Below are 23,432 nucleotides of genomic sequence, written 5' to 3' on the forward strand. Positions count from 1 at the left end.
GTTAAAAGTTCTATTTTTATCATTGTTTACTTGTTATATGATGTAAATAAAACAGTTTCTTAACCAAATATATAATATTTATTTAAAAAATATACCTTTTTCAATTTTAAATCCTGTTAAGTTCATTATGTTTACGAACTTATTAGTCATACGGCCTTTTAATGCAGTGGTAGGAAGCCAAATAGATGAGCCAAAGATATTATTTAATTTCTGGTAAAAATTATTCGGCAAAAGTTTGCCACCCTTATTTCTCTACCTACAGCCCTAAAATTAATCATTAACAGGCCAATTTACCCATGTAATATTATATACCCTGCTGGCTGGCGTAATGGTTAGGTAAACTATTCATGTTCAAGAGATGGAGCTAGAAAGACCCAAGTAAAGGCACGCTTTGGTTCACAAAGTCTAACTGAAATCGTCAGCGGTAGGAAGCCCAGGCACAAGCGAATCAAGAATCCCACTAAAGGGATATTCTTGGTCCTTGGAGGACTTGGAATTAGACTCTTTTAACAACCGATTAAAAACACTGAGTTGTTTTTGAAAAAAAAACCGAAAGTATGCAAAATGAGCTAGAATTGTATACGTTTACGTCTTAAATAGAAATATAACTACTAAAAGATTAAAGTCGGATTCAGTTACTTTCAGATTTCCTCATCAGTTGATATTTGGCTATAAATAAAATATTAAGACAAAGGGAAAAACAAAGAAGGTACAATCTAAACAATGTCTATTTGTCTAACACAGCAGATTTCAGGAAGTATAAAGATGATTGAAATCAGAAACAAAGAAATAAGATTTTACCTATTGTTAACTCACTTTTGCTACATCCTCATATATATTTTCTTGGTTTCAATAACATCGAATTACGAATTCACAAAATATCATTTTCAAGGAATATATTTCCAAAAAAAAACAAGAAAATTAAACACTTGGGATAGGGTAAAAATAATTTAGGGGTAATATATGTACCTATTTGATATTCTGGTAAAATCATATTTGTCATCATACATATCATATTTGTTATCATTAATTCGATAACGTTTAGCATGATGGCTTATAGTACAAGATTAAAGGCCTTCTCCTTGAACAATATTTAAATATTTTAGAGACATATATAATTGACCGATACTCAAGAGACACACAAAAAGATATCTGTTCTAACCTGAGGAAGTTACAAGTAGGTGGGCCACAGGGAAGTGTATTGGGACAAGTTCTTTATCTTCTCTATACTCAGGACTTGCGTGCATTCAAAGAAAATATTGTTGCTATATTTGCCCATTGACACTGCAATCCTAGCAATTGGAGATGAATCAACAGTTAATCAATGGGAAAGTAACTAGTAGCTATTACGGAATCACTAGACAGAAATATCGCGAATCAAAATAAATCAAAATCCATCAGCCTATATTGATTTCAATCACGAAAGAACCTGGTATATAGAATCTAGTATATGCCTAAAACATTAGCTAGTATATATAGATCAACAAGTAGCCCTGTATTGGGGTACAGTTAAATATCTTGGTATTTAAGAGTTAAACTCTATGGTTGTGCCAGCCAAGCGATAAAACATCCATTATAAAAATCCCACATTACCTTCTCCTCAACCTTATATTTCCACTTTATATACAAAAATAAATTAAATTTTATATTTTATAAATTAAAATAATTCCCTTCAAGAGTGACCTCCAACTTTTCGATACCATTTTTGTAGTATGATTTGTGCTTTGCTTCAAAATAGGCCTCAGTTTCGGCGATCAGCTCTTCATTTGACGAACATTTCTTCCCAGTGAGCATTCTTTTGAGATCTGAGAACAGGAAATAGTCGCTGGGGGCCAAACCTGGAGAATACGGTGGATCAGAAAACAATTCGAAACCCAATTCCTTGATATTTGCCATCGTTTTCACTGACTTGTGACATGGTGCGTTGTCTTGTTGAAGCAGCACTTTCTTTTTCTTCAAATGCGGCCGTTTTTCGGTAATTTCTTCCTTCAAACGGTCCAATAACGCTATGTAATAGTGGCTGTTGATGATGCCTCCTTTTTCAAGGTAGTCAATGAAAATTATTCCATGCGGATCCCAAAATACAGACGCCATAACCTTGCCAGCCGACTGTTGCGTTTTCCCACGCTTTGGAGTGGGTTCATCGTGTGCAGTCCACTCGGATGACTGTCGATTGGACTTCGGAATGAAATGATGGAGCCGTGTTTCATCCATTGTCACATATCGACGCAAAAACTCGGGTTTATTACGCTTGATCATCTTGAAATACTGCTCCAAATCATCAACTCGTCGTTGTTTTTGGTCAAAAGTGAGCTCGCGCAGCACCCACTTTGGACAGAGCTTTCTGATCTGACCCAAATATCCGTAAATGATATAACGTACACGTTCAGTTAATATCTTTACAGTGTCTGCTATTTCATTCAATTTTAATTTACGGTAATTCAAAATCATTTTGTGGATTTTTTAAATGTTTTCATCGGTAACAACCTCTTTCGGGCGTCCACCGCCTTCGGCGCTAAATCAAGAACTCAAGCTTAAGTACAAAAAAAAATTACTGGTTCTTGGGTAGATATTCCACTCTGTGGACTTAAGGTGTTAATCTCTATGATTGTGTCAGCCAAACAATAAATAATCCATTATAAAAATCCCGTATTACCTTGTCTTCAATCTTATATTTCTACTCTATATCCAAAAATAAATTAATCCCAAAAAAACCTGTAAAAATTAAATCATACACCTAATATATAAGATATATTAAAAAATTTGTTCCTAACAATATTTATACTAATTTAGTGACATATTGTTCGATAATAAATATTTGGTTAAAAATTATATAAATAACTAATTTAGTAATTAAATAATGAATAATCGATAGAGAAATCCTGCAAATTAAAATCCGTCTCTGCGCCTATTTGAAAAATTCGAGCAGGTGCGCATATTTAAAAGCAGTTATTTCTAAACAATTAAAAAAATCAACGACAAAACATTAAGAGCGAACACTGTTCCGAATCTATAAAATCGAGAGACGATTTTAGAGCCCATTAATTTAGTCGTTAAAAATCTATCGAAGAGGAACAAGCGGAAATTTCAGATGTCGGTAAGAACCTGAATTCACCCTGTAGGCCCTGTAGATGTGATGGAAACTTGTACTGTTTCTATACGCTGACCATAATCCATAATCTGTCCTGTTAGTCCTGTTTGTTCTAATGTATTTATCGTAGTAGATTTGATTGTTTTGTTACGATTTTTTATAATAAATATTACAGTACTTACGTTTTAAATTAATTTGATAGCATAAGATGGGCAAATAAGATTTAGGAGTTTGTAACTTTGAACATTACTTCAGGTAAATTTGTATAATGTATTTTGTTCATATATTACCGTCATTATTTTTACTCAATTGCATCAAGTTTAGTTAGTAATGTTTCTCGGTGAGTTTAGCATAGTTAGGTTGGTGAGAATTTATTTCTTGAAGTTAATGCATGGTTGAGAGTAGAATAACATTTTCTGCGTTTTGGTTTGTAGCGGATTTATTTTTCGTTCTTTGTCAATATTATTGATTCTTTGAAATTATCCCTTTGGAGTTGCACATAGCAGTGAAATAGTGGTCTTTGCTAGCTTGAATTGCTAGTAGACTAACATCCTTATTTTTACGTCATACCCGTAGCCACATTTCTTTGAATTCACTTATCAATCTATTCGTCCCAAGAAATCGAAGTTACAGCCGATAACACACGGTTGTGGAACTGAGCAACCAAAATCTCTTTATCAGGTACATTAGGGGGCTGAAACTATATCAGTAGCCCGTTTTTAAAATTGGTTCTAGTTTTATAAATTTTCATTAAATTCATTATATTATATTTGACCATTAACAGCGACTTAGTGAATTTAAAATTATAAATAGGAAATAAACAGACATTAAATTGAGTTTAATTTTATTCTGCTAGGGATATGTTTCACGTATTAGGGTCCAACACTACTAGCTCATCATGCCTTCCTCCCAAAATCCTTGGTATCACCTTTCGAATTTCGATGTTCGATCAGTGTAGTCGGTCTCCTTGCTCGTCGCTCTTGTCGCCCAAGTTTTGTGGAAAAAAGTAAAGTGAAAGTGTGAATACAGAAAATGTATTTTGAGAGATGTTCGAGTTCCAACTTCTAGTAACTTTGCAACAAATTTTCTATTACGTGCTGGAAATCCAGTTACTTGTAATTACCGAGAAACGATCCCAGTGCTGCTGTCTTATCAAGTGTTCGATATTTTGGAAACTATACATCATCCACTATATTTTTAAAATATCAGGTTCGACAAATATAAACAAATTAAATACCTCTCTTCCATAACGTAATCGCTTTCATTGCTTGACGGTGGTGAAGACCAAGTATTTAAGGCACTTTTTGCACTTATACCTGGACAAATTGGTCTATACATGGAACTGACTTCGACAATGATGATACTTCAAGATAGCTCTACCGATAACATTGATCGAGAAAAAGTAGCAATTATCTGCATGATTATATTACCTTGAAAGGAATACATTTTTACCAAGTGACCTGTACCACCCACTAACAGATTTGTTCTGCACGCGTTACGAAACAATTTCCGTATCCATGGTACTTGTACTTGCTTCATTATTGAGTCCTGTACCATTCTTAACAAATATATATATATATATATATATATATATATATATATATATATATATGTACATAATATAATTTATATGCAACTTATATGTACTTATATGACATTATATATAGACCGACCCAAATTAATTTTTTACCATAACTTTTCTTGCTTTATCGTACCCTTATTTACATTAGCTAAAGTTCATTCCTAAGATAGTAATATGGAAATTACTACCTTGACGATTACTTCTTAAACAGCTGTATACTAAACTTCTAACATTGTTTTTGAAAACTTCTTGAAGCAAAAATATCTTTTTTTCTTTATCGTCCTGTGACTTCCAGTATTCAAAGTCTTCGAAATTCTCAAAATATACACTAGATTGTTTAACATCTATGGATGTATGTATGGATACTAAAATCATTTAGTTGATGACACAGAAAGGGCAGATGATCCTTTTCGTCATCGGGTTTAGTTGTTCAGCAAGCTCAGGGTGATATTTTTGCATATATTGGTTTCTTTGTTTTGCTACTAAGTATGTGTTATTACAGACTTGACATATTAATTTATTTTCACTGCAAAATTTAAGTCATTTGAATAATTTATCCTATTTCTAATAACTGAAACTAAACTTATCTTTGACTAATTAAATCGCGTTCTTTTAAGTAAAAAGGAACGTCAAAAAATAGCTTTATAAAAAGTCGTATCAAATGCTTAAATAATTAAACAAATTGAATTGACAACATTAAATACGATTTATCGCCATTTCCTTTTCAAGCGTTAAACATTTTGAATACTGTGTGACATCCACTATCTTTATCTAATATCAGATCCGACAAATATTCCTAAATAAGCGGTACAGCAGCAATAAAAGACCAGAAACTTTAGCCACTTTGACATTAGTTTCTGGTTTATAAAATAGTTATAACTTATATTTATAGTTGCAACCATAAAACTAATATCTTTAGTTTACAGTGTTTGGAGGATCATAAGTGATACGAATATATAAATAAATATAGAGGAGAATGGAATGATGGAAATAATTAGATAATAAAATAGTTAAATAAATAGTTAAATTAAGGGATAAATAAATAGGAACATATATAGACAAATCAAGAGTTAAATAAATCATATTAAATCAAATTATCTTTAAAATATTTTCGATATTTTACAACTAACGTAAACATTCTTACTGTCGAACTTGGGGGCTCCAAATTTCCTCGAACCGCATGTGTTTGTTTATGTTCGTTTTTGCGGATTAATTTTTAAATTAATGTTAAATATATTGTTATTGATATTCTAATGTTCCTAAAACCAGGATTGTACCTATTCATGAACTAAATCATAACGGAATCTCCTCTATGCTTGACTGTACAACTAGTAAATATCGTAGATTTCTCTTGGGGTTCTCCATACATAAACCCAACGGTTTGTAGAACAAAATATAAACAATGATTCACCGGATAATACAAGATCTAGTTTCTGAGTTTTATAGCTGCTATAACGCTTCTTTCGCAGATATTCATTGACTTACATTACAAAGGGTTTCGCCCTTCCATGAATGTCACTGTTGTCGGTATAGTCTTCTGTTGTCTGACCATAACTTTTTTGGGTTTTGCCACCTATTTCTCTTCGATCATAATGTTTTATCATGTTTTGTTTATGTTCTCGTTACTGCTTATGGAACGTTAGACCATCAAGAAATCACACATTTCACCAAGCTTATTTTAACCGGGGCAGAACAAAATGCACAATACACTTGGCATGTAAATTAAGTAATACAGACGCTTTGCATTATTTACATTGAAACAGTGTTGCCAACAAATTATTTTTTCAAAATAAAGTTGAAACCATCAACTACGAAGGTGGTTCAAAATGATCGAGGTAAATACTCTGACACGTTTATTTACTATTGAAAAAATTTACAAAAATTTACAGTTTTTCTAGGTATTTGCCCTCACTAGTTATGCATTTTCTCCATCATTCCGGAAGTTTTTTGATGCCAATATCTAATAATTCCTTGGACAACTCGGACAACTATGTGCGCACGAACTCCTCTACCTTCGAGAGTTTCTTTCAATGGTTCAAACAGGTGGTAGTCACACGGTGATAAATCCGGACTTTAGGGTTGTGTTCCAGTACCCCCCACGATAATTCCGATATTGTATCGAGCATGAGACGCGTGGTATGAGGGCTCGCGTTATCCTGCCGAAGAATAGTCATTCATGCTGAAATGCTGCTCCGTTTCGAGCGATAAGCAAATTTAACGTATGTTCTTAGAAAGTTAGAGTAGTATGCAGCATTAGTGATACGTTGGGTGCGCAGGAAATTGACGTAGGGCACGCCCCGCCGGTTCCAGAACACCGTATACAGAACCTTACTCGCGGACCTGATTATCTTCACTTTGACTGGTGCCCATTCCTCCACTTTTTAGATGACATCTGGCTTTCGGGAGTGTAATAGTGTACGCATGTCGCGTCTCTAGTGAAGATTTGTTTTAAAAAACGGTCCCCCTCCGCCTCGTCTCGCGTCAGCAGGCGGCGGCAAAATTTCAACAGCTTAAATTTTTGCTCAAAGTTTAGTTTAGCAACAGTTTAGGAATCCATCGCGCCGTTATTTTGCGATATGGAAGGTATTCGTGGATGATAGACTCTACACTACCAATACTGATGCCGAAATGTCTCGAACGTTCATCCTGCGGTCTTCCAAAATGAGTTGTTCTACACGGTGATTGTTGTCTGGTGTGATGCTGATTCTCGGTGACGATCATGCGGCTCATTCTCGACGGTTTCGCGGCCATCCTTGAATGCGTTGGCCCATTTAAATACCGCACCTTACTTACTGATTTCGCAAACGCATAGAAATTCCGTGTTCTTAACGCCTTCCCACACTAAAAAACGAATGACAATACATTGAGCTAAGGTTGGTCAGCACTTGACGTTCACTCATGGTCGTAGCACAAGTCTGAAAAAGGCTCTCTCTACGAAAACTATGACACACTGTTCGCAAGGGACCTAGCTATTAGATACTCAAGCCACGACCTTCAAACATACATGCGCGACAGCTACAGCCTTTGTCTCTATCATATGTGAACCACCCTCATATAATGTTATCTACCGCTAAGCATGTACTAAATATTTTAGTAAGCGTTGTTTGCGATTTAATTCAACTAAAAGATTTTTATTAAAAACGCTGTGAATTAATTCCAACTCCCCTTACCAAGTTATTTTCTGAATTTAAGATATACACCGACACATAAGCATATTATGAAGGAAATTATCGACCTCCATAACCATTTACAACCGTAAAAAAAAACAACATTTTACTCGACCACCTTTCTTTTTCCTCCCATAAGCGGCACAAAACTCGAACGGCTGGTGATAAATTCGACCACCAATTAGGTGCTAAAGTGAAATGGCCGCGAATAAATCAATGATAAATGTAATCTAACCATTTTACGGCACGATAAACGGCCGCGGATAGCGATTAGCAAAAACCGGCTAGTAATAAAATCCATAATACCCAATTTATAAATTCGAGAAAAGTGCGTAACGGCACTAATTAAACCCGTTTATTTAATATCGGCTAATGTAGAGGTATTTGTGCGCTCGTTAATTTTATCATTAACACGGCTTAAAATCAAAATACGACCAATTATTTCGAATTAATCGAGGTAATTGGACGAGACCACATTGTTTGCGAGAAAGTTCAAATTGAAATATCAAAGAACATCTTATAATTAAGGGTAAGAAATATTTTTTTCCATATTTCATCTGGCAGCCGCTATTTATCACATATCTAAACACTTCGAAAAATAGGAATTTTATTTTAAGTATCAGGTTTTTAAACGCATCGGGTACATTTGTAACCAACTACAGGTTGTAGCCTCGCTCGCAGGCTTAACTGTTCAGTGTGTGTCATGTCGTCAATTATGAGCAAATTTAAATTTTATTTCAGAGCGTTGAAAATATCGGATTTTGTACCTAGTAAATCACATAACAAGGAAGTTTTGTTTTTTATTTTAATTTGAAGAAAAATGGGGACCGAAGACCATCAAATACAGTGTGAAGCTTACGGAATCCATGCTCCATCGATTTCAATATGTGAACACTGGTTTCGATATTTTAAAAGACAAACAGCGTTCTGAACAGCCATAAAAATTTGATAGCGGGGATTTTAAGACATTATTCGATGGTGATCTCTGCCAAACCCAAGAGAATATGCAGAATTGTCGAGAGTAACACAAGAAATCATATCCAGTTACTTGAAGGGAATCATACAAAAGCTTGGATATTTTTTGCCGTAAGAAGCCAAGAGAAATTGAGAGGCGATTGGTAATGTGTGAAATGTATAAAGAGAAAAAACATAATACCAACATACCAGTTTGTGTTCATTAACAAGCATTCAACAATTGACAACGTCCACAGAATAACGGATGCTATTGACAAAGCCTACGAGAGTAAACAAGTATGATCAGCCATATTCTTAAATGTAGGACAACTCGTCGATAAGGTTTAGAATGAAGTTTTGGTTATAAACTATAGAAAATTTTACCAAAATAACACACCAAACTAATAAAATCGTACGTTACAGCCAGAATATTAAGAGTTAAACAAGAAGAAGCTTACTCTACAATAAAAGAAGTCAAAATAGATGTACTACAAGGAAGTGTCCTGGGGTCAATGCTTTATCTACTCTATACTTGTGATATTCCGCGAATGTAGAATATTACGATGGCTACATTTGCTCATGATACTGCGATTATCATTCCATATAGCAACAACGCTAAATATCTCGAAATGAATCTTGATGCAAAATTTCGCTGGAAGGAACATAGAAAGAAGAAAAGGAAAGAACTGGAATTGAAATATAAGAAAATGTATTAACTAATTGGAAGGATATCACAATTATCAGTACATAATAAATTGCCATCATATAAACAAATACTGAAACCTATATGGATATACGGAGTTCAGTTATGGGGACGTTCTGCAAATATTAACATAAACAAAATACACCTTTTTCAGAACAAAGTCATGAGAACTATTGTGGGCGCACCCAAATAATACACCAGGACCGACTATCTACATCGAGACCTTCAGGGGGAATGAGGAAAGACTCCATTCAAATGAGAATATTGAAGTATTGCAATTTTTGGATACCACCGGAATAGGATACAGACTCAGAATAATCAAACAAACTGATCTTGTGAAATGTTGTGTAGTGAGGTGCATATAATATAAGGTACAGCACTAACATGTATAAACATTATTTCACCAGAGACTGAGATAGGGCCGATGGGTCCTCCTAGTTATATACCTAGATTTAAGTTATCATAAATAGAAATTGTAAGTTATGCTTCAGCATTACAACGCTCGACCACATATTACAAAACTAGTGAAAAAGTACTGGAATATATTAAAATGGGATTCCTATCCCACCCGCCATTTTCTCCAGACCTTACTCCTTCTGATTACTATTTGTTCGGACAAATGAGTCGTGACCTGTCTGAGCAGCGCTTAACTTCTTATGCATACACTATAAAATAGATCGATTCGTTAATAGCCTGAAAGATACATCATCCTTTTGGGATGAGTTACCTCATGTAATTGAGCAAATTACCTGAGAGATAGGAAAAAGTAGCCGCTATTGATGGACAATACATTGTACCGAAATTTCACAACAAAACTTCAAATTAAAAAATCCTTTAACACTAATGTATAGGTATCCCAATAATACTCAAGCATTTACTGTATATTCTAGATTTGAGACTTATGCAATCGCTCATATCTGAGGCATTAACTTCCAGATTGGTCTTGCGTTTATTGTTTAAAACTGTAATAGCCGCTTATATTTATTAAATTCATCAACTTTTTTAAAAACAAATTTAGTCATATACAATTTAAAACCTAATCAATTATGTGTATATCATATTAAACAATCGTATTATGTCACTATTGAAGTAAAAATTCCGTCATTTTACAACAATAAAGATTTGTAGCCGAAATTGAACCAAATATTGTCAATGGGTCATTTTTGAACCCTGCGTTATACCACTAGGTATAAAGGGAGACAATTTGATGGTACAACCAAGTCCAACAACTCATAATGAACAATCCCATTAAACACTGCCAACATCTTATTTGGCGGCAGTGCAAGGTCTGAAGTCCTTTATGAATATTCTGCGGGCTTTAACTATGATCATATTCACATATCGTTTACCTATCATTGCCCGTGGAGTGGAGATTCGATCATTATACTTTTCACTGTTAAATCACCCACGAGTATGGAGCTTCTTTTATGAAGGATTTCATGTTCCATCTTGAGATGTCAATCAAATGCATTTTTGATAACGAAAATTAACAAACCAATCCTAACGCGCGTTCATTTAAGCACTTCATCATCATAGATATCATAGAGTTCTTGATAAATGGGTGCTACAAAATAGAACAAAATGAACTTTTAGTTCTTAATTTGTAAAGTGCAATAATGTTTGACTGAGTAAAGGATGACATTTCAAACAATGAAGCCTTACTATACAGTATGACTTCATTGAAAAAGCAGTTCTAGATATATAAGATTTTTTTAGGAAAGGTTATTTATAAGAAAAGACCGAAATAACTTTTTCCCCAGCTGATGTATTAATATATAATATATTTTATGCATTAATACTCATTATGTGTTATTTTTTTTTGTTTTAGGAAGAACTGTCCAAAGAACAAATTGCTTGTAAGTATGTAGTGATCACGTAATATTGATTAAGGAGACATATAATAATATAGTCTAATAATAATATATCTATCGAAAGTAGATATGTACATACGTCATCGCAATGTTGCCGTATCATATCAAAGTTTTACTTCAGTTTGGCTTTGACATATAACAAAATTCCACTTTAAATAAAATAATGAATATAATTTATTTTAACATTATAGTTCATCTAATGCATATATTTCAAAAATAATTTAATCTACAGTTAATTATACAGCTGGGATAATTTATAAGCTAGATTTGTTTTGTTATATTTACATTGAACTCTTTTCCACACCACCCCTGAGGTAGAAGTCTAGTCGTGTTATTTTATGTAGTGTTATGACCCTAGAGACTCATCCGCCCAATCAACAATTGTATATCCAAATAATGTATTTTACTGTCATTAGAGACCATATTTACTTTTTACGCTTAGTTCTTATTTCCATCGATGCCTAATAGTCATTTTGATATCACTATATTTTTATTTTTTCTGCTACTACCTATGTACACTATTCTTGATAAAATTAATCACTGAATTCAACCTAATGTTTTCCATATCTACAAAACTGTTAATATTCATCTTCTCCTCAAACTTTCTAATCAAATGGCCACGTTTGCACTGACTGACAGACTGCACTTATATCCATCAAGTCATATGATAACATGATAATTTCGAAAGGTGAAATAAATCAATTTTGGCTCATTTAACTTAACGAACATATAATATATTTCATTTAAATCTAGCTTTACGATTCTTACAGTGCTGAAGAATGCTTTCGACACTTTCGATGTTGAGAAAAAGGGGAGCATAGGGGTAGTTATGATTGGAACAATCTTAAGCATGTTAGGTATTCAGACTACTGAAACTATGCTGGCTGAAATCATTGCTGAAGTGGATGAGGATGGTAAGTATCGCGATATATAATTTATTTACTAAATAAAGTTCATTATCTCCAATCTGACTCATATATATACAATAGTTCATATTTTTTAAATTAAAAATATGGTTTTATTCATCCATCCATTGAAACAACTGGTAGCCAATAGAGGCCAGATATGGTTTATGCAATGGAAAAAGTAGATATTCCCAACCTCTATATTTCAAGTAAATTTTAATTAGTCACATAGAGTGGTAATATAGAGATTCTCTTTAGTTATTCTTTCTGTTTTTATAAAATTATAACATAACACATCCTTCTGATCCAACAAGATATATATATATATATATATATATATATATATATATATATATATATATATAAATATCACTACGTTGAAAAGGTTAAGTCTTCGACTGAGGCACTTGCCTTAACACTATTGCAAAACTTCTTTCATTTTCTGTGGAAGTTGGTCATAAAATAAAAATGAAATAAGTTGGTATATTGGTTAACGCTACAGGACAGTTCTCCTACAGTGTCGATAGTCGTGGGTTCGAATCGTGATATGGTATGGTCGTAAATTTGTTTTTTGATTGTTCTTAAGGCAAAAGTGCAAAATATAAACAAGAACAATGATCCGAGTCAGTCCCAGTTTGGGATGATCTATAAGTTGGTCACTCACTAATCGACAGGCTTAATGCCAAGGATGCCCGGTGTTTCGGAGCCCACGTTAAGTAGTAGGAACAATCCAAATTTTAGGATGTTATATGGCTCGGTGAAAATTAAAAATAAAGATAGGGAAGATAAAACTATTGGTTACATTATGTGATCGTTATATTTTGATATCATAAAATATTATGACATACAAATTGAAAGGATTGATAAAAGGGAACGGCACTGGTTTTACCTAAAGACGAGGCTTGAGCAGTCGATGGTGGCACGTCTGAACTGAACGAAGGTCAGCCACTGAAGGATTAAAAGGACCCCTCAATAATAGGATACTGTAAACTGAAAGTAATTTTGGTTTAGCACATGCGCATTTTTATTTATTTTAATTAGTAGTCTGAGTGAACAAGTGCTCCCATGGCAAAAAAAACAAGCAAGCGCATATATCTTGTTTTGTAACTGGTGTTTAAAATTTTACTCTAATATATTTTTCATTGTATATCGTACCGTGACGGAGAAATTTACCCCTATGAAATTCAAAATTCAAAATCAAACATGTTATATCAAACATTTTAATTCAAATGCTAAACAAAATGAATAATTTGATCATTGAGTGTTGTAATTTTGTTTACAAAGTAAATAAAAACTGGTAACCATTTGAAAATAAAAACTCATGTTCTATTAAAAAATTTTATTACAAATCTTTAAAGCGCAGGGATAAAGACTATATTTAGATATATATTATATTCATATGATATTATATATGGTTAATATATTTACATTCACCATATTTACCTAACATAAAGACATCATATTGAAACATTTTTAGACAAAGTCCATGAGCCATATTAACATAAAGACTTGATATTATCTAATATTATTTAATATTAATAAACTAATATTTTTAAAACAAGTCCAGAAAACATATTTGTATATGTAATTCATCTATCTCAAAGCAAAATTTTCATCTTATACATCATCGTACTATTCACCTGAACGAAGTTACATACATCATTATTTTTAAAGACATTAATTTATTTACCTTTATAAAAAATACATTCTTTTTTCCTTATATGTTTCACTCCTCCACCTCCAGAGTAGTAGTTATTAGATAGTTAGGGTATCATTGATGATTAATATTATATGTTTTGTTTATTGGATTCAGATTAACTCCTACTAGTAAATTTGGTCTTTTCATAGTATCGTTATCTCCATTATTCTTGCATCCTGCAAAGTCTAATCTATTTTTTTGTATTTTTCTAATTTAACTTTCATCACTTTGCCTCGACAATTACTAGCATCTATGAGAGAAAAATTAAGTTGTTACTAAAATATATTATGACTGAAGTATAGACATTTTTATAAGTTATCTTAATTTTTGCTACTACTTTTTATGGACAAACCCCAGTAGTGCATCAACTACTGAACTGATTATCTTTTAATTGACGTATTGTACATTTACTAAACTAAAACGAATGGATGGTTAATTACAACACAATGTGTATTCTCTCATGTCCTTTGCAACGATTTTATTTCAACAAAAACTAATCATCTTCTTTGCTTCGTTTTATCGTATTGAAATATGTAGCTATATTGGGGTAAAATGTTGGCAAATATTTTATTGCAAGTTTGGCGCTTAATATTCTCACTTTAAACAAAATTGATGCTGTTTGGATATTTTAAGATTATAAAACTTAATTTTACATTCTGTACTTGTCTTTCAATATTTTAAAACCAATGTATATTACAATACTAAGAATAACACAACAATTTAATTATTATTGTTACAAACTCTTCTTAATTTTTTTAAATGTCTAAATACTCTAGGTTATTTGTTTTCATTCCACCAACGGTTAATTTTAAAATGGCCGATGAAGGTGGGGAAAGATACAGCTTAAATATTGTGCGCATGCGCCAAATTCCATCATTCCTTGCAGTTTAGCGTATTCCAGTTTAGGGTAAGTTAGATGTGGCTCGGTGAATGGAGGTAAAACGAAATGAAACAGTGGTGTTTACATTATGTGACTGTTATTTATTGGGTATATAAAAAATGTGAAAAATGCGAATGATAAAACGGATGGCGGCGGTGTTACCTGGAGACGAGGCTTGGGCAGACGGTGGTGGCACGTCTAAAAAAAAGATGGTCGAGCACTGAATTAATGGAAACACCCTTCAATAACATCTCAGATAAACGTCTCGGGGTTGCCAGCTATTCGTTATCGGGTTCTAGTTGGCGCTGCTGGCACCCCGCCCGTGTTCAGCATCTGGGATTATATTTCTGGGTATTTTATAGACCGTTATTTTGTAGACAGAATTTTACATACAATTATTTTAAGCAAATAAAAATACAAAAATGTATGAAAAAAAATACAAAACACTGATATACCAAACAAAATGTGCTGCATGAAAAGGACTTGGTACGTTTGCGATCTGGTACGGTTGTTGATATCTTCCGGTCCTACAGATATCGTTGCTTCATCGTCGCTTTGGCACTTAAATGTGGTCCATCGACGACGTTGAAAATAAGCTATTTTCGAGACAGGGCTCCCGCAATCGACGCTGTGGGAGGATCGATTGTTCGACGACGTGGTAGCTTATTTTCTTCGATGACGAGACGTTGGTAATTCTGGTACCTCGGCGAAGACATGACGAGTCTACGCTGACTGCAATCGGTACCTAGCTTCTGGAGCTGCTTTGTGACTAATCCTTTGTCACATATGTTACGGTAATTAAGAAAAAATATATAACGACGGTATCTGACCGAGGCTGCCCAAAGCCTTTCAAGTCAATATGTCTGCCATTATGACGGATACGGCGAGTGAAGGAAGATATTATGATTTAAACATAGCGCCGAAAGAGATGTTTAGCCGAGACGCTGACGATTAAGCAGTGATGTAAAAAATCTCTAAGAGTTCTAAAGAATGTGAATGAAATAAAATTTGGATAAAAAATTTAAAAAAAAATGAATTGGAAATGATGAAATTAAATTTAAAGTACATTGTTCCAGCACTAAAATAAAACTTAATGAGGAACAAATGTTTGAATGAATGTAAGGTTGGAATAACGGTAAAATCGAAAACGAATCGAATTAAAAATATTGAAAATGTTGAAACAAAAACTATAACGGCCTCGTAAAATACACCATGATGCACGTACCCTCCATTCACGAGTCCAAAGCCAATTTTGCGAAAGATCACGTCGGGGTCACCACTTTAGGGTGAAATGATATGGCTCGGTGAATGGAGGTAAAACGAAATGAAACAGTGGTGTTTACATTATGTGACTGTTATTTATTGGGTATATAAAAAATGTGAAAAATGCGAATGATAAAACGGATGGCGGCGGTGTTACCTGGTGACGAGGCTTGGGTAGTCGATGTTGGCACGTCTAAACCAAATGGTCGAGTACTGAATGAATGGAAATACCCTTCAATAACATCCCAGATAAACGTCTCGGGGTTACCAGCTATCTATTCGTTATCGGTTTGCTGCTGGCACCCCGCTCGTGTTCAACATCTGGGATTATATTTCTGGGTATTTTGTAGACCGTTATTCCACGATGTAAAATTCGACATGCCTCAAGGTCGCTACACTAGTTTAACGTATTCTCTCAAAATATCCGAAATCAACGCCTAGGGGTTGCCAGATCTGTAATCGTTTACCAGTTGGCGCGCTGCTGGACCCCGATGTGCTCATCATCTGGGATAATAGTTTCTGGGTATTTTGTAGGTTGCTTTTCTAAGATGTAAATGCAACATTCCTCAAGGTCGCTATAAGTTAAATTCTCCTTGGAAAAAAAGAGAATCTATGGTAAACCAAAAATGTGAGATAACACAATTTGACAATTTTAAAATAAGGTCATATTAAATAATTTGTTGGATATAAAACAACAACGTAAACAAGTAAATATAATCAAACAGTGCATAAATAACAAAAATAATTAATTATGTCACCCAGTAATGATATCAATTAAAATTCCTGAGTGACAAAATGCTTATGGAGATATAATTAACGACCATATCAGATTACTTAACACAATCATTTGTGTAAAATTCCATGTAATGTCTTGCCACACCGACACATACACATGCTGATTTATGAATAAATATCAAAAGTTGCAAAACGCAAAAAAACTTAATATAAAAATGTAATAGTAAACAGCCATACGGCATACGTATTTTGCCGGTTGAATATTTTATTAATCATTATCAGTATTAATAAAATTCATTGATAAAGTTACTCACCTAAAAATGGGATTATATAATATAATAAAAAATATAAAATAATGATATACATTTCATTTTCCATTATGTTCTGATTTTGCAAATTTTGCAAACTTTGCAGTGGCGATTCCTGATAAAAATTTCTTTTTACCTTCTTTCCTGTTTATTCACGTATTTTGGTAATCACCTTGTCCTTAAAATTTTCTATATCGGAGATAAACTGTTTCTCAATAGATAGTATGGAACGAGTTGTTAAACGATCTCCGGCCATTGAATTTCTAAGAAATGTTTTGATGCGCTTTGGTGTTGAAAAACAACCTTTTTGCCTGTGATGGGAGTTGTTACCACGATTTCTGATAATTGTCTAGTCTCCTTCAACGTATCTCCTAGATTGTTTGCTATTAAAAACTTTAGAAGAGGTAGTGTGCAATTTAATGTTCTGCAATCATTTCTTGAATAAAAAACTGATGGATCAGTTTGTAATCGTCATTTATCAAGTGTGAGATAAAAGGGACATACGAAAGTGAGCTTATCCTCAGGAGATTTACCGCAATACTCTTCAAAGACTTCCGAAGAGGAAAGTGATGTAACTACTTGATGCTCTTTAAAAGGAAATAGATCTTTTGCACAATTTATTATAACATCACGCAGCTTTAACGCAGAAATTCGATCGTCATATTTATTGTTGCTTGGACGGTTGCGTTTATTTTCTGGTGGCTAATGACTTATTATTAATGAAAAACAATATTATTTCGAATAACTTGAATAACACTGCGTTCAAAATTATTGATAGCATCTCTTATTCCAGTAAGTCCGATTTTTTTTCCTGCAGTTGATAAAAAATGATATCTATGTTGATATCATTTTTTATGATATCTAGATTGAGCAGTAAGTACACGTCGAATAGAGGCTGCTGCACTACAGGCTGTGTTGAATAATTGATCATATATTTCATCCATACACTCAGTGAGGTGGTTTCTATTTACGTACACAACATTAACAGTTCGCATATTAAAGTTCCAACGGATTAGATCACCGTCCTTGGGTTCCCAATTTTGTTTAACATTTGTACTCGTTTTGGGTGAATTATTAATAAAGCCAGGAATAACTTTTCCCCTAAAAGTCCCCTATGGTAGGCCGGGGACTTTTCGATTGATATATATATATATATATATATATATATATATATATATATATATATATATATATATATATATATATATATATTGACACTTTAAAATACATTTTTTGGCAAAATTAGTTTATTTGTTCAACATAATTCCCTTCAAGGGTCACATACTGATTATAGCGACCATACAAATTTTCGATACCATATTTGTGGTACGATTTATCCTTTGCTTCAAAATAGGCCTCAGTTTCGGCGATCATCTCTTCATTCGACGAAAATTTCTTACCAGCGGGCATTCTTTTGAGATCTGCGAACAGGAAATAGTCGCTGGAGGCCAGATCTGGAGAATACGGTGGATGAGGAAGCAATTCGAAGCCCAATTCATGGATTTTTGCCATCTTTTCACAGACTTGTGACACGGTGCATTGTCTTGGTGATGCAGCACTTCCTTTTCCTTCAAATGCGACCTTTCTTCGGCGATTTCGTCCTTCAAACGGTCCAATAATGCTATGTAATAGTCGCTTTTAATGGTCCTTCTTTTTCCAAGGTAGTCAATGAAAATTATTCCATGCGCATCCCAAAATACAAATGCCATAAACATTCCAGTCGACTGTTGCGTTTTCACACGCTTTGGGGCGGGTTCATCATGTGCAGTCCACTAGGATGACTGTCCATTGGAGTTCGGATTGACATGATAGAGCCATGTTTCATCCATTGTCACATATCGATGGAAAAACTCGGCTTATTAAGCTTGATCATCTTCAAACACTGCTCCGAATCATCAACTCGTCGTTGTTTTTGGTCAAAGGTTGGCTCGCGCGGCGCCCACTTTGCACAGAACTTTCTCATATGCAAATATTCGTGAATGATATGAGGTACACGTTCAGTTGATATCTTTAGAGTGCCTACTACTTCATTCAATTTACGGTCGTTCAAAATCATTTTGTGGATTTTTTAAATGTTTTCATCGGTAACAACCTCTTTAGGGCGTCCGCTGTCTAAACTTAGTATACCAATCCTTGATGGTGTATTTTCCTGGGGCAGAATCCGAAAACTCGGCATCACGCCTAGTTTTTGTTTCAACTGTATTTTTTCCCTTCAAAAAGCAATATTTTATCAACACGTGAAATTTCTTTTTTATCCATTTCTTTCGCAATAACAAAAGTTGCTTCACTCCAATTGCTATAATTCACAAACTAATGATTCGACGGCTGTCAAATTTATACACGCATCTTTCAAGTGTTAAGGCCCACTAAAAAACATATGGATTTAATTCCAGTGGCGTCATCTATGTGTCAGGCCGTGAACTTTTCAATTGGCCTGCTATATATCACAATATATAGCAGCACAAACATATAGCATCACCTTCCTTTGCAATTCGTATCCTGAATCTATTGAATTAAAATAAGAATCGATAAAAAATTGAAAGAACCGGCTAATCAGATATTAAGGCGTTAAGTTTCCATCGTAAAAATGCTCGAACTCATGGTGCCTGGCCAACCCTTTAGATTTTAATATATTACTCGAGAACCAAATTTAACAAATATTTAGGTCTCAACTAAACTAACCTTTTGTTACAAAATCAACTTTCTTCCTATAACTTTTATCAGTTAACAACCCAAACACTTTAATTACAATCGACGTCGATGGTACCGTTGTGTTCCAAATAACTCATTTTTTCTTGTAATTCGATAGTTTTGGTGTTAAGAAAAAAATGTTAACAAAGTTTTGACATGCATACATAATTTATGCCATATATTGTTAATCCCCTAAAATAATTTCTCAATGTTACTACATAACATTATTTATTAAATGTAGTATATATTTTATAAGTATATATTAAAATATAAAGAAAAAATAATAGGTTGGGGAAAATGAATTTTTAAAATATTTTTCAAATATTACCATTACTCAATGAATTGAATTATAACCATTCACTCGCGCAATAATATGACCCCCTTGAATGATAACGAAAGTATTATTAGATATTAAAAAAAGACTTTAAAAGCATTCACTAGGAGAAACTTCAATTTCTTATCTTTATTTTTTATCCTTATTTATTTTCTATCTTTATTTCTGTATCTTTATATTACATTTATGAATAGCAACATTATAAATAATAAGTTGGGGAAAATATGACCCACTTGAATGATAACGAAAGTATTATTAGATATTAAAAAAAGACTTTAAAAGCATTCACTAGGAGAAACTTCAATTTCTTATTTTTATTTTTTATCCTTATTATTTATTTTCTATCTTTATTTCTGTATCTTTATAATATATTTATGAATAGCTACATTATAGTGTATTTATAGGCTCGGGTGAGTTAGAGTTTGAAGAATTCATCACACTGGCCTCTAGATTCATGGTTGAAGAAGACGCGGAAGCTATGCAACAAGAGTTGAAGGAAGCTTTTCGTCTATACGACAAGGAAGGTAAATATCAATATATATCTAACATTTTTACTTCGAATGACTTAAGGCTTTCTGTTTTTGAGTACTCGTACTTACATATACTCTTATTATAAACAGAAATGAACTCACATCATCTGAATTGATGACGTCTAAACATGGCGCCTAATTAAAATAAATACAATTATATATCCGTAACATAGTAATATGTTTTACTTTCATTAAAGAGCATATTTACCTTTTACTCTTAGTTCTTATTTCCGTCGCTACAGTGTTTCCTTTTAAAGTCATTTTGATATCACTGTATTTCTTCTTAGTTTGTGATATTACTACCTGTATACATCATTCTTGATAAAACCATATTAAATCACTGCATTCTAATCGAGTTTATCCATATCGAAGGAATGGTTAATCGTTAATCATTTCTGTTTTCAGCATAAAGAACAATATATCTACAATGGTCTTCTAAAAAATATTATGACTAATAAAATCTAATCAATTTTTCTTCCAGCCTTTTTTCCAAGTTTACCTTTTTCAATCAACTTTTCGTGTCTTAACACAATTTTTAATATCATCTTGATATAAGTGACCATTAGGTGTATTGGACCTCATCTGAAATATTCATATCTCATCTAAATACACATATTGAAGTAATAAGTCTTTCTTGATTTTATTATATGCTTTTAGAAATTGTATTTTTTTTAAAAGCAATGTCTAGAATTTCCATTCGATCTCTTAGTAGGTTATGTATACACCATTTAAATCTTATAGTAGCTAAAAAAGTTATGTTTATATTATAAACACTACTCACTGTTTTCATACATTTCCTATATTTGTATATTGCAATATGTAGACGTCATACATCTTGATGACGTACATTGGATGTTTTATTAGAGGAATATATTATTCGTAGCTCAAAGCGAATTTACTTGTGACTTTTTGGTTTTCAAACTTCCAGATCAATGGCCCTCCACAGCTTTACAGGCATATACATAACACATTATCGATTTTTTTTATGTAATGAATTATTTTTGAACAGATATTTGTGATTAAGGCTTTCTTGGCTTAGACCTGAGACTTGACTTCATAAATCCCCATAAGACGTTAAATCCTTCACAATTTTAAAAATATTGTTTAAATTACAAATTGGTTAAATCAATTTTGCTAATTTTTGATTAGCCTGACTATTTGATAATATTTTACATGGACTTGCAGAAACGTTTTTTTTTCAATTTCCAAAAGGTATTTGTTGAAAGAAATCGGTAGAATATATACTAATCAAAACTTGCCATTATATTTCACAACTGCTTCAATTTGAGCTGCAACAGTGTATCCTGCACATGCAAGTGGACGATTTTGCGTGTATCACTGGTTTTCTGATGTTTTTTACAACAACAACATTCAAGCTATTCAATTGGTAGTTATTGGTAGTTGGTAGATATTTCCAATAATAGTTTCAGTCAGATTTAGCAGCTCCTAATACATTACACATTATTTGAACTATATCAATAACAAAAGTATATAGCCATATAACTAATAAATATCATAGGCAGCAAACGTATCCATTATTAGAGAGAGAATACGATTTATACATAAATATTGACTTCTAGGAAATGGGTATATTACAACCAGTACTCTGAAAGAAATCTTGAAAGAATTAGATGACAAGTTAACATCAGAGGAGTTGGATATGATGATTGCTGAAATAGATAGCGATGGTTCCGGAACAGTGGACTATGACGGTAGGTTATTCAAGACATTTCTTAATTTATCACATTAAGAAAAGATTTATTACAATGCAAATATTTCAAATCAAAAAATTAATTTAATAACATATTGAATTAATTAGTGTCAATTAGTCGATAGTATATCTTAATTAATTATTGCTTATTTTATTTCAGAATTCATGGAGGTGATGACAGGAGGTGACGATTAAGATTTAAACTACTTGTGCAATAAAATAATAAATTACTTAAAAAATTGTTTGACTCTTCATTACTTTCACTGTTTCTTTAAACATTTAATAATGATAAAATTTGCGGAGAAAAGACTCGGCTAATAATATATTTAAAAATATTTTGATGATAAAATGGCGAAGTCAACTGAAAAGTCATTTTTGCTAAAATTAAATATTCTATTAACCATAATGACATCAAATAATTATTTCGGAGAAATAATACTAAATAGATGATATACACATTTATTCCAAAATGTGTTTTTTACCTTAAGTAATTTTACAAATTTTAATTGATAAAATGGTGAATGGAATTGTATTCTCCCGTACTAAATCATGTTAGTTATATCTAATCTATTTTATTAGTCATTTTTTAAAAATCTATAACGAAATTTGGTTAGATAAATATCTGTGTCAAAAGTATGCGAAAAGTTACGGTTAAAAAAATTGAGGATATTTCTACAAATTCGTACCAAAATACAGTGTAAGATTTCTCTTTTTCTGATACCATGACAAGACAATTTCGTTACATTAGCTTGTTGCCCGCATAGTTTCCTATATTTTAACAATCAACATCGCCAATAAACGGAACAATGCCGATTTCGCAATAATCATTTAAACAAATATCTCCTGCTTGGTGAAATACGGATAAAAGTACTCACGAATACGTATGTATCATTGTAAAATGCTGGGCGCGGCCCTGCGTAAGCCCCAATTGTTGATATTATTACGCCAGGACCACCGATGTAAATAATTAAAAGGAAAAAAAGTAGGCGATTTAAAGTAAATGGCCAG

The 23,432-nt window shown here is 32.9% G+C and overlaps 1 protein-coding gene across 1 annotated transcript; it reads left to right on the forward strand.

Annotated features, from left to right (window-relative positions):
* Window positions 1-2,965: 2,965 nt before the first annotated feature.
* Window positions 2,966-22,664, forward strand: LOC143199940 (troponin C). Its single transcript, XM_076410106.1, has 6 exons — window positions 2,966-3,097; window positions 11,326-11,353; window positions 12,139-12,282; window positions 20,588-20,707; window positions 22,294-22,425; window positions 22,585-22,664. The coding sequence occupies exons 1-6, from the start codon at window positions 3,092-3,094 to the stop codon at window positions 22,617-22,619; spliced, it is 465 nt and encodes a 154-aa protein (XP_076266221.1). The 5' UTR covers window positions 2,966-3,091; the 3' UTR covers window positions 22,620-22,664.
* The last annotated feature ends 768 nt before the right edge of the window (window positions 22,665-23,432 follow it).

This window comes from Rhynchophorus ferrugineus, unplaced genomic scaffold (assembly GCF_030347505.1).
Source record: "Rhynchophorus ferrugineus isolate W39M unplaced genomic scaffold, kcgeb_rfMv2 rfM7, whole genome shotgun sequence".
Lineage (NCBI taxonomy): Eukaryota > Metazoa > Arthropoda > Insecta > Coleoptera > Curculionidae > Rhynchophorus > Rhynchophorus ferrugineus.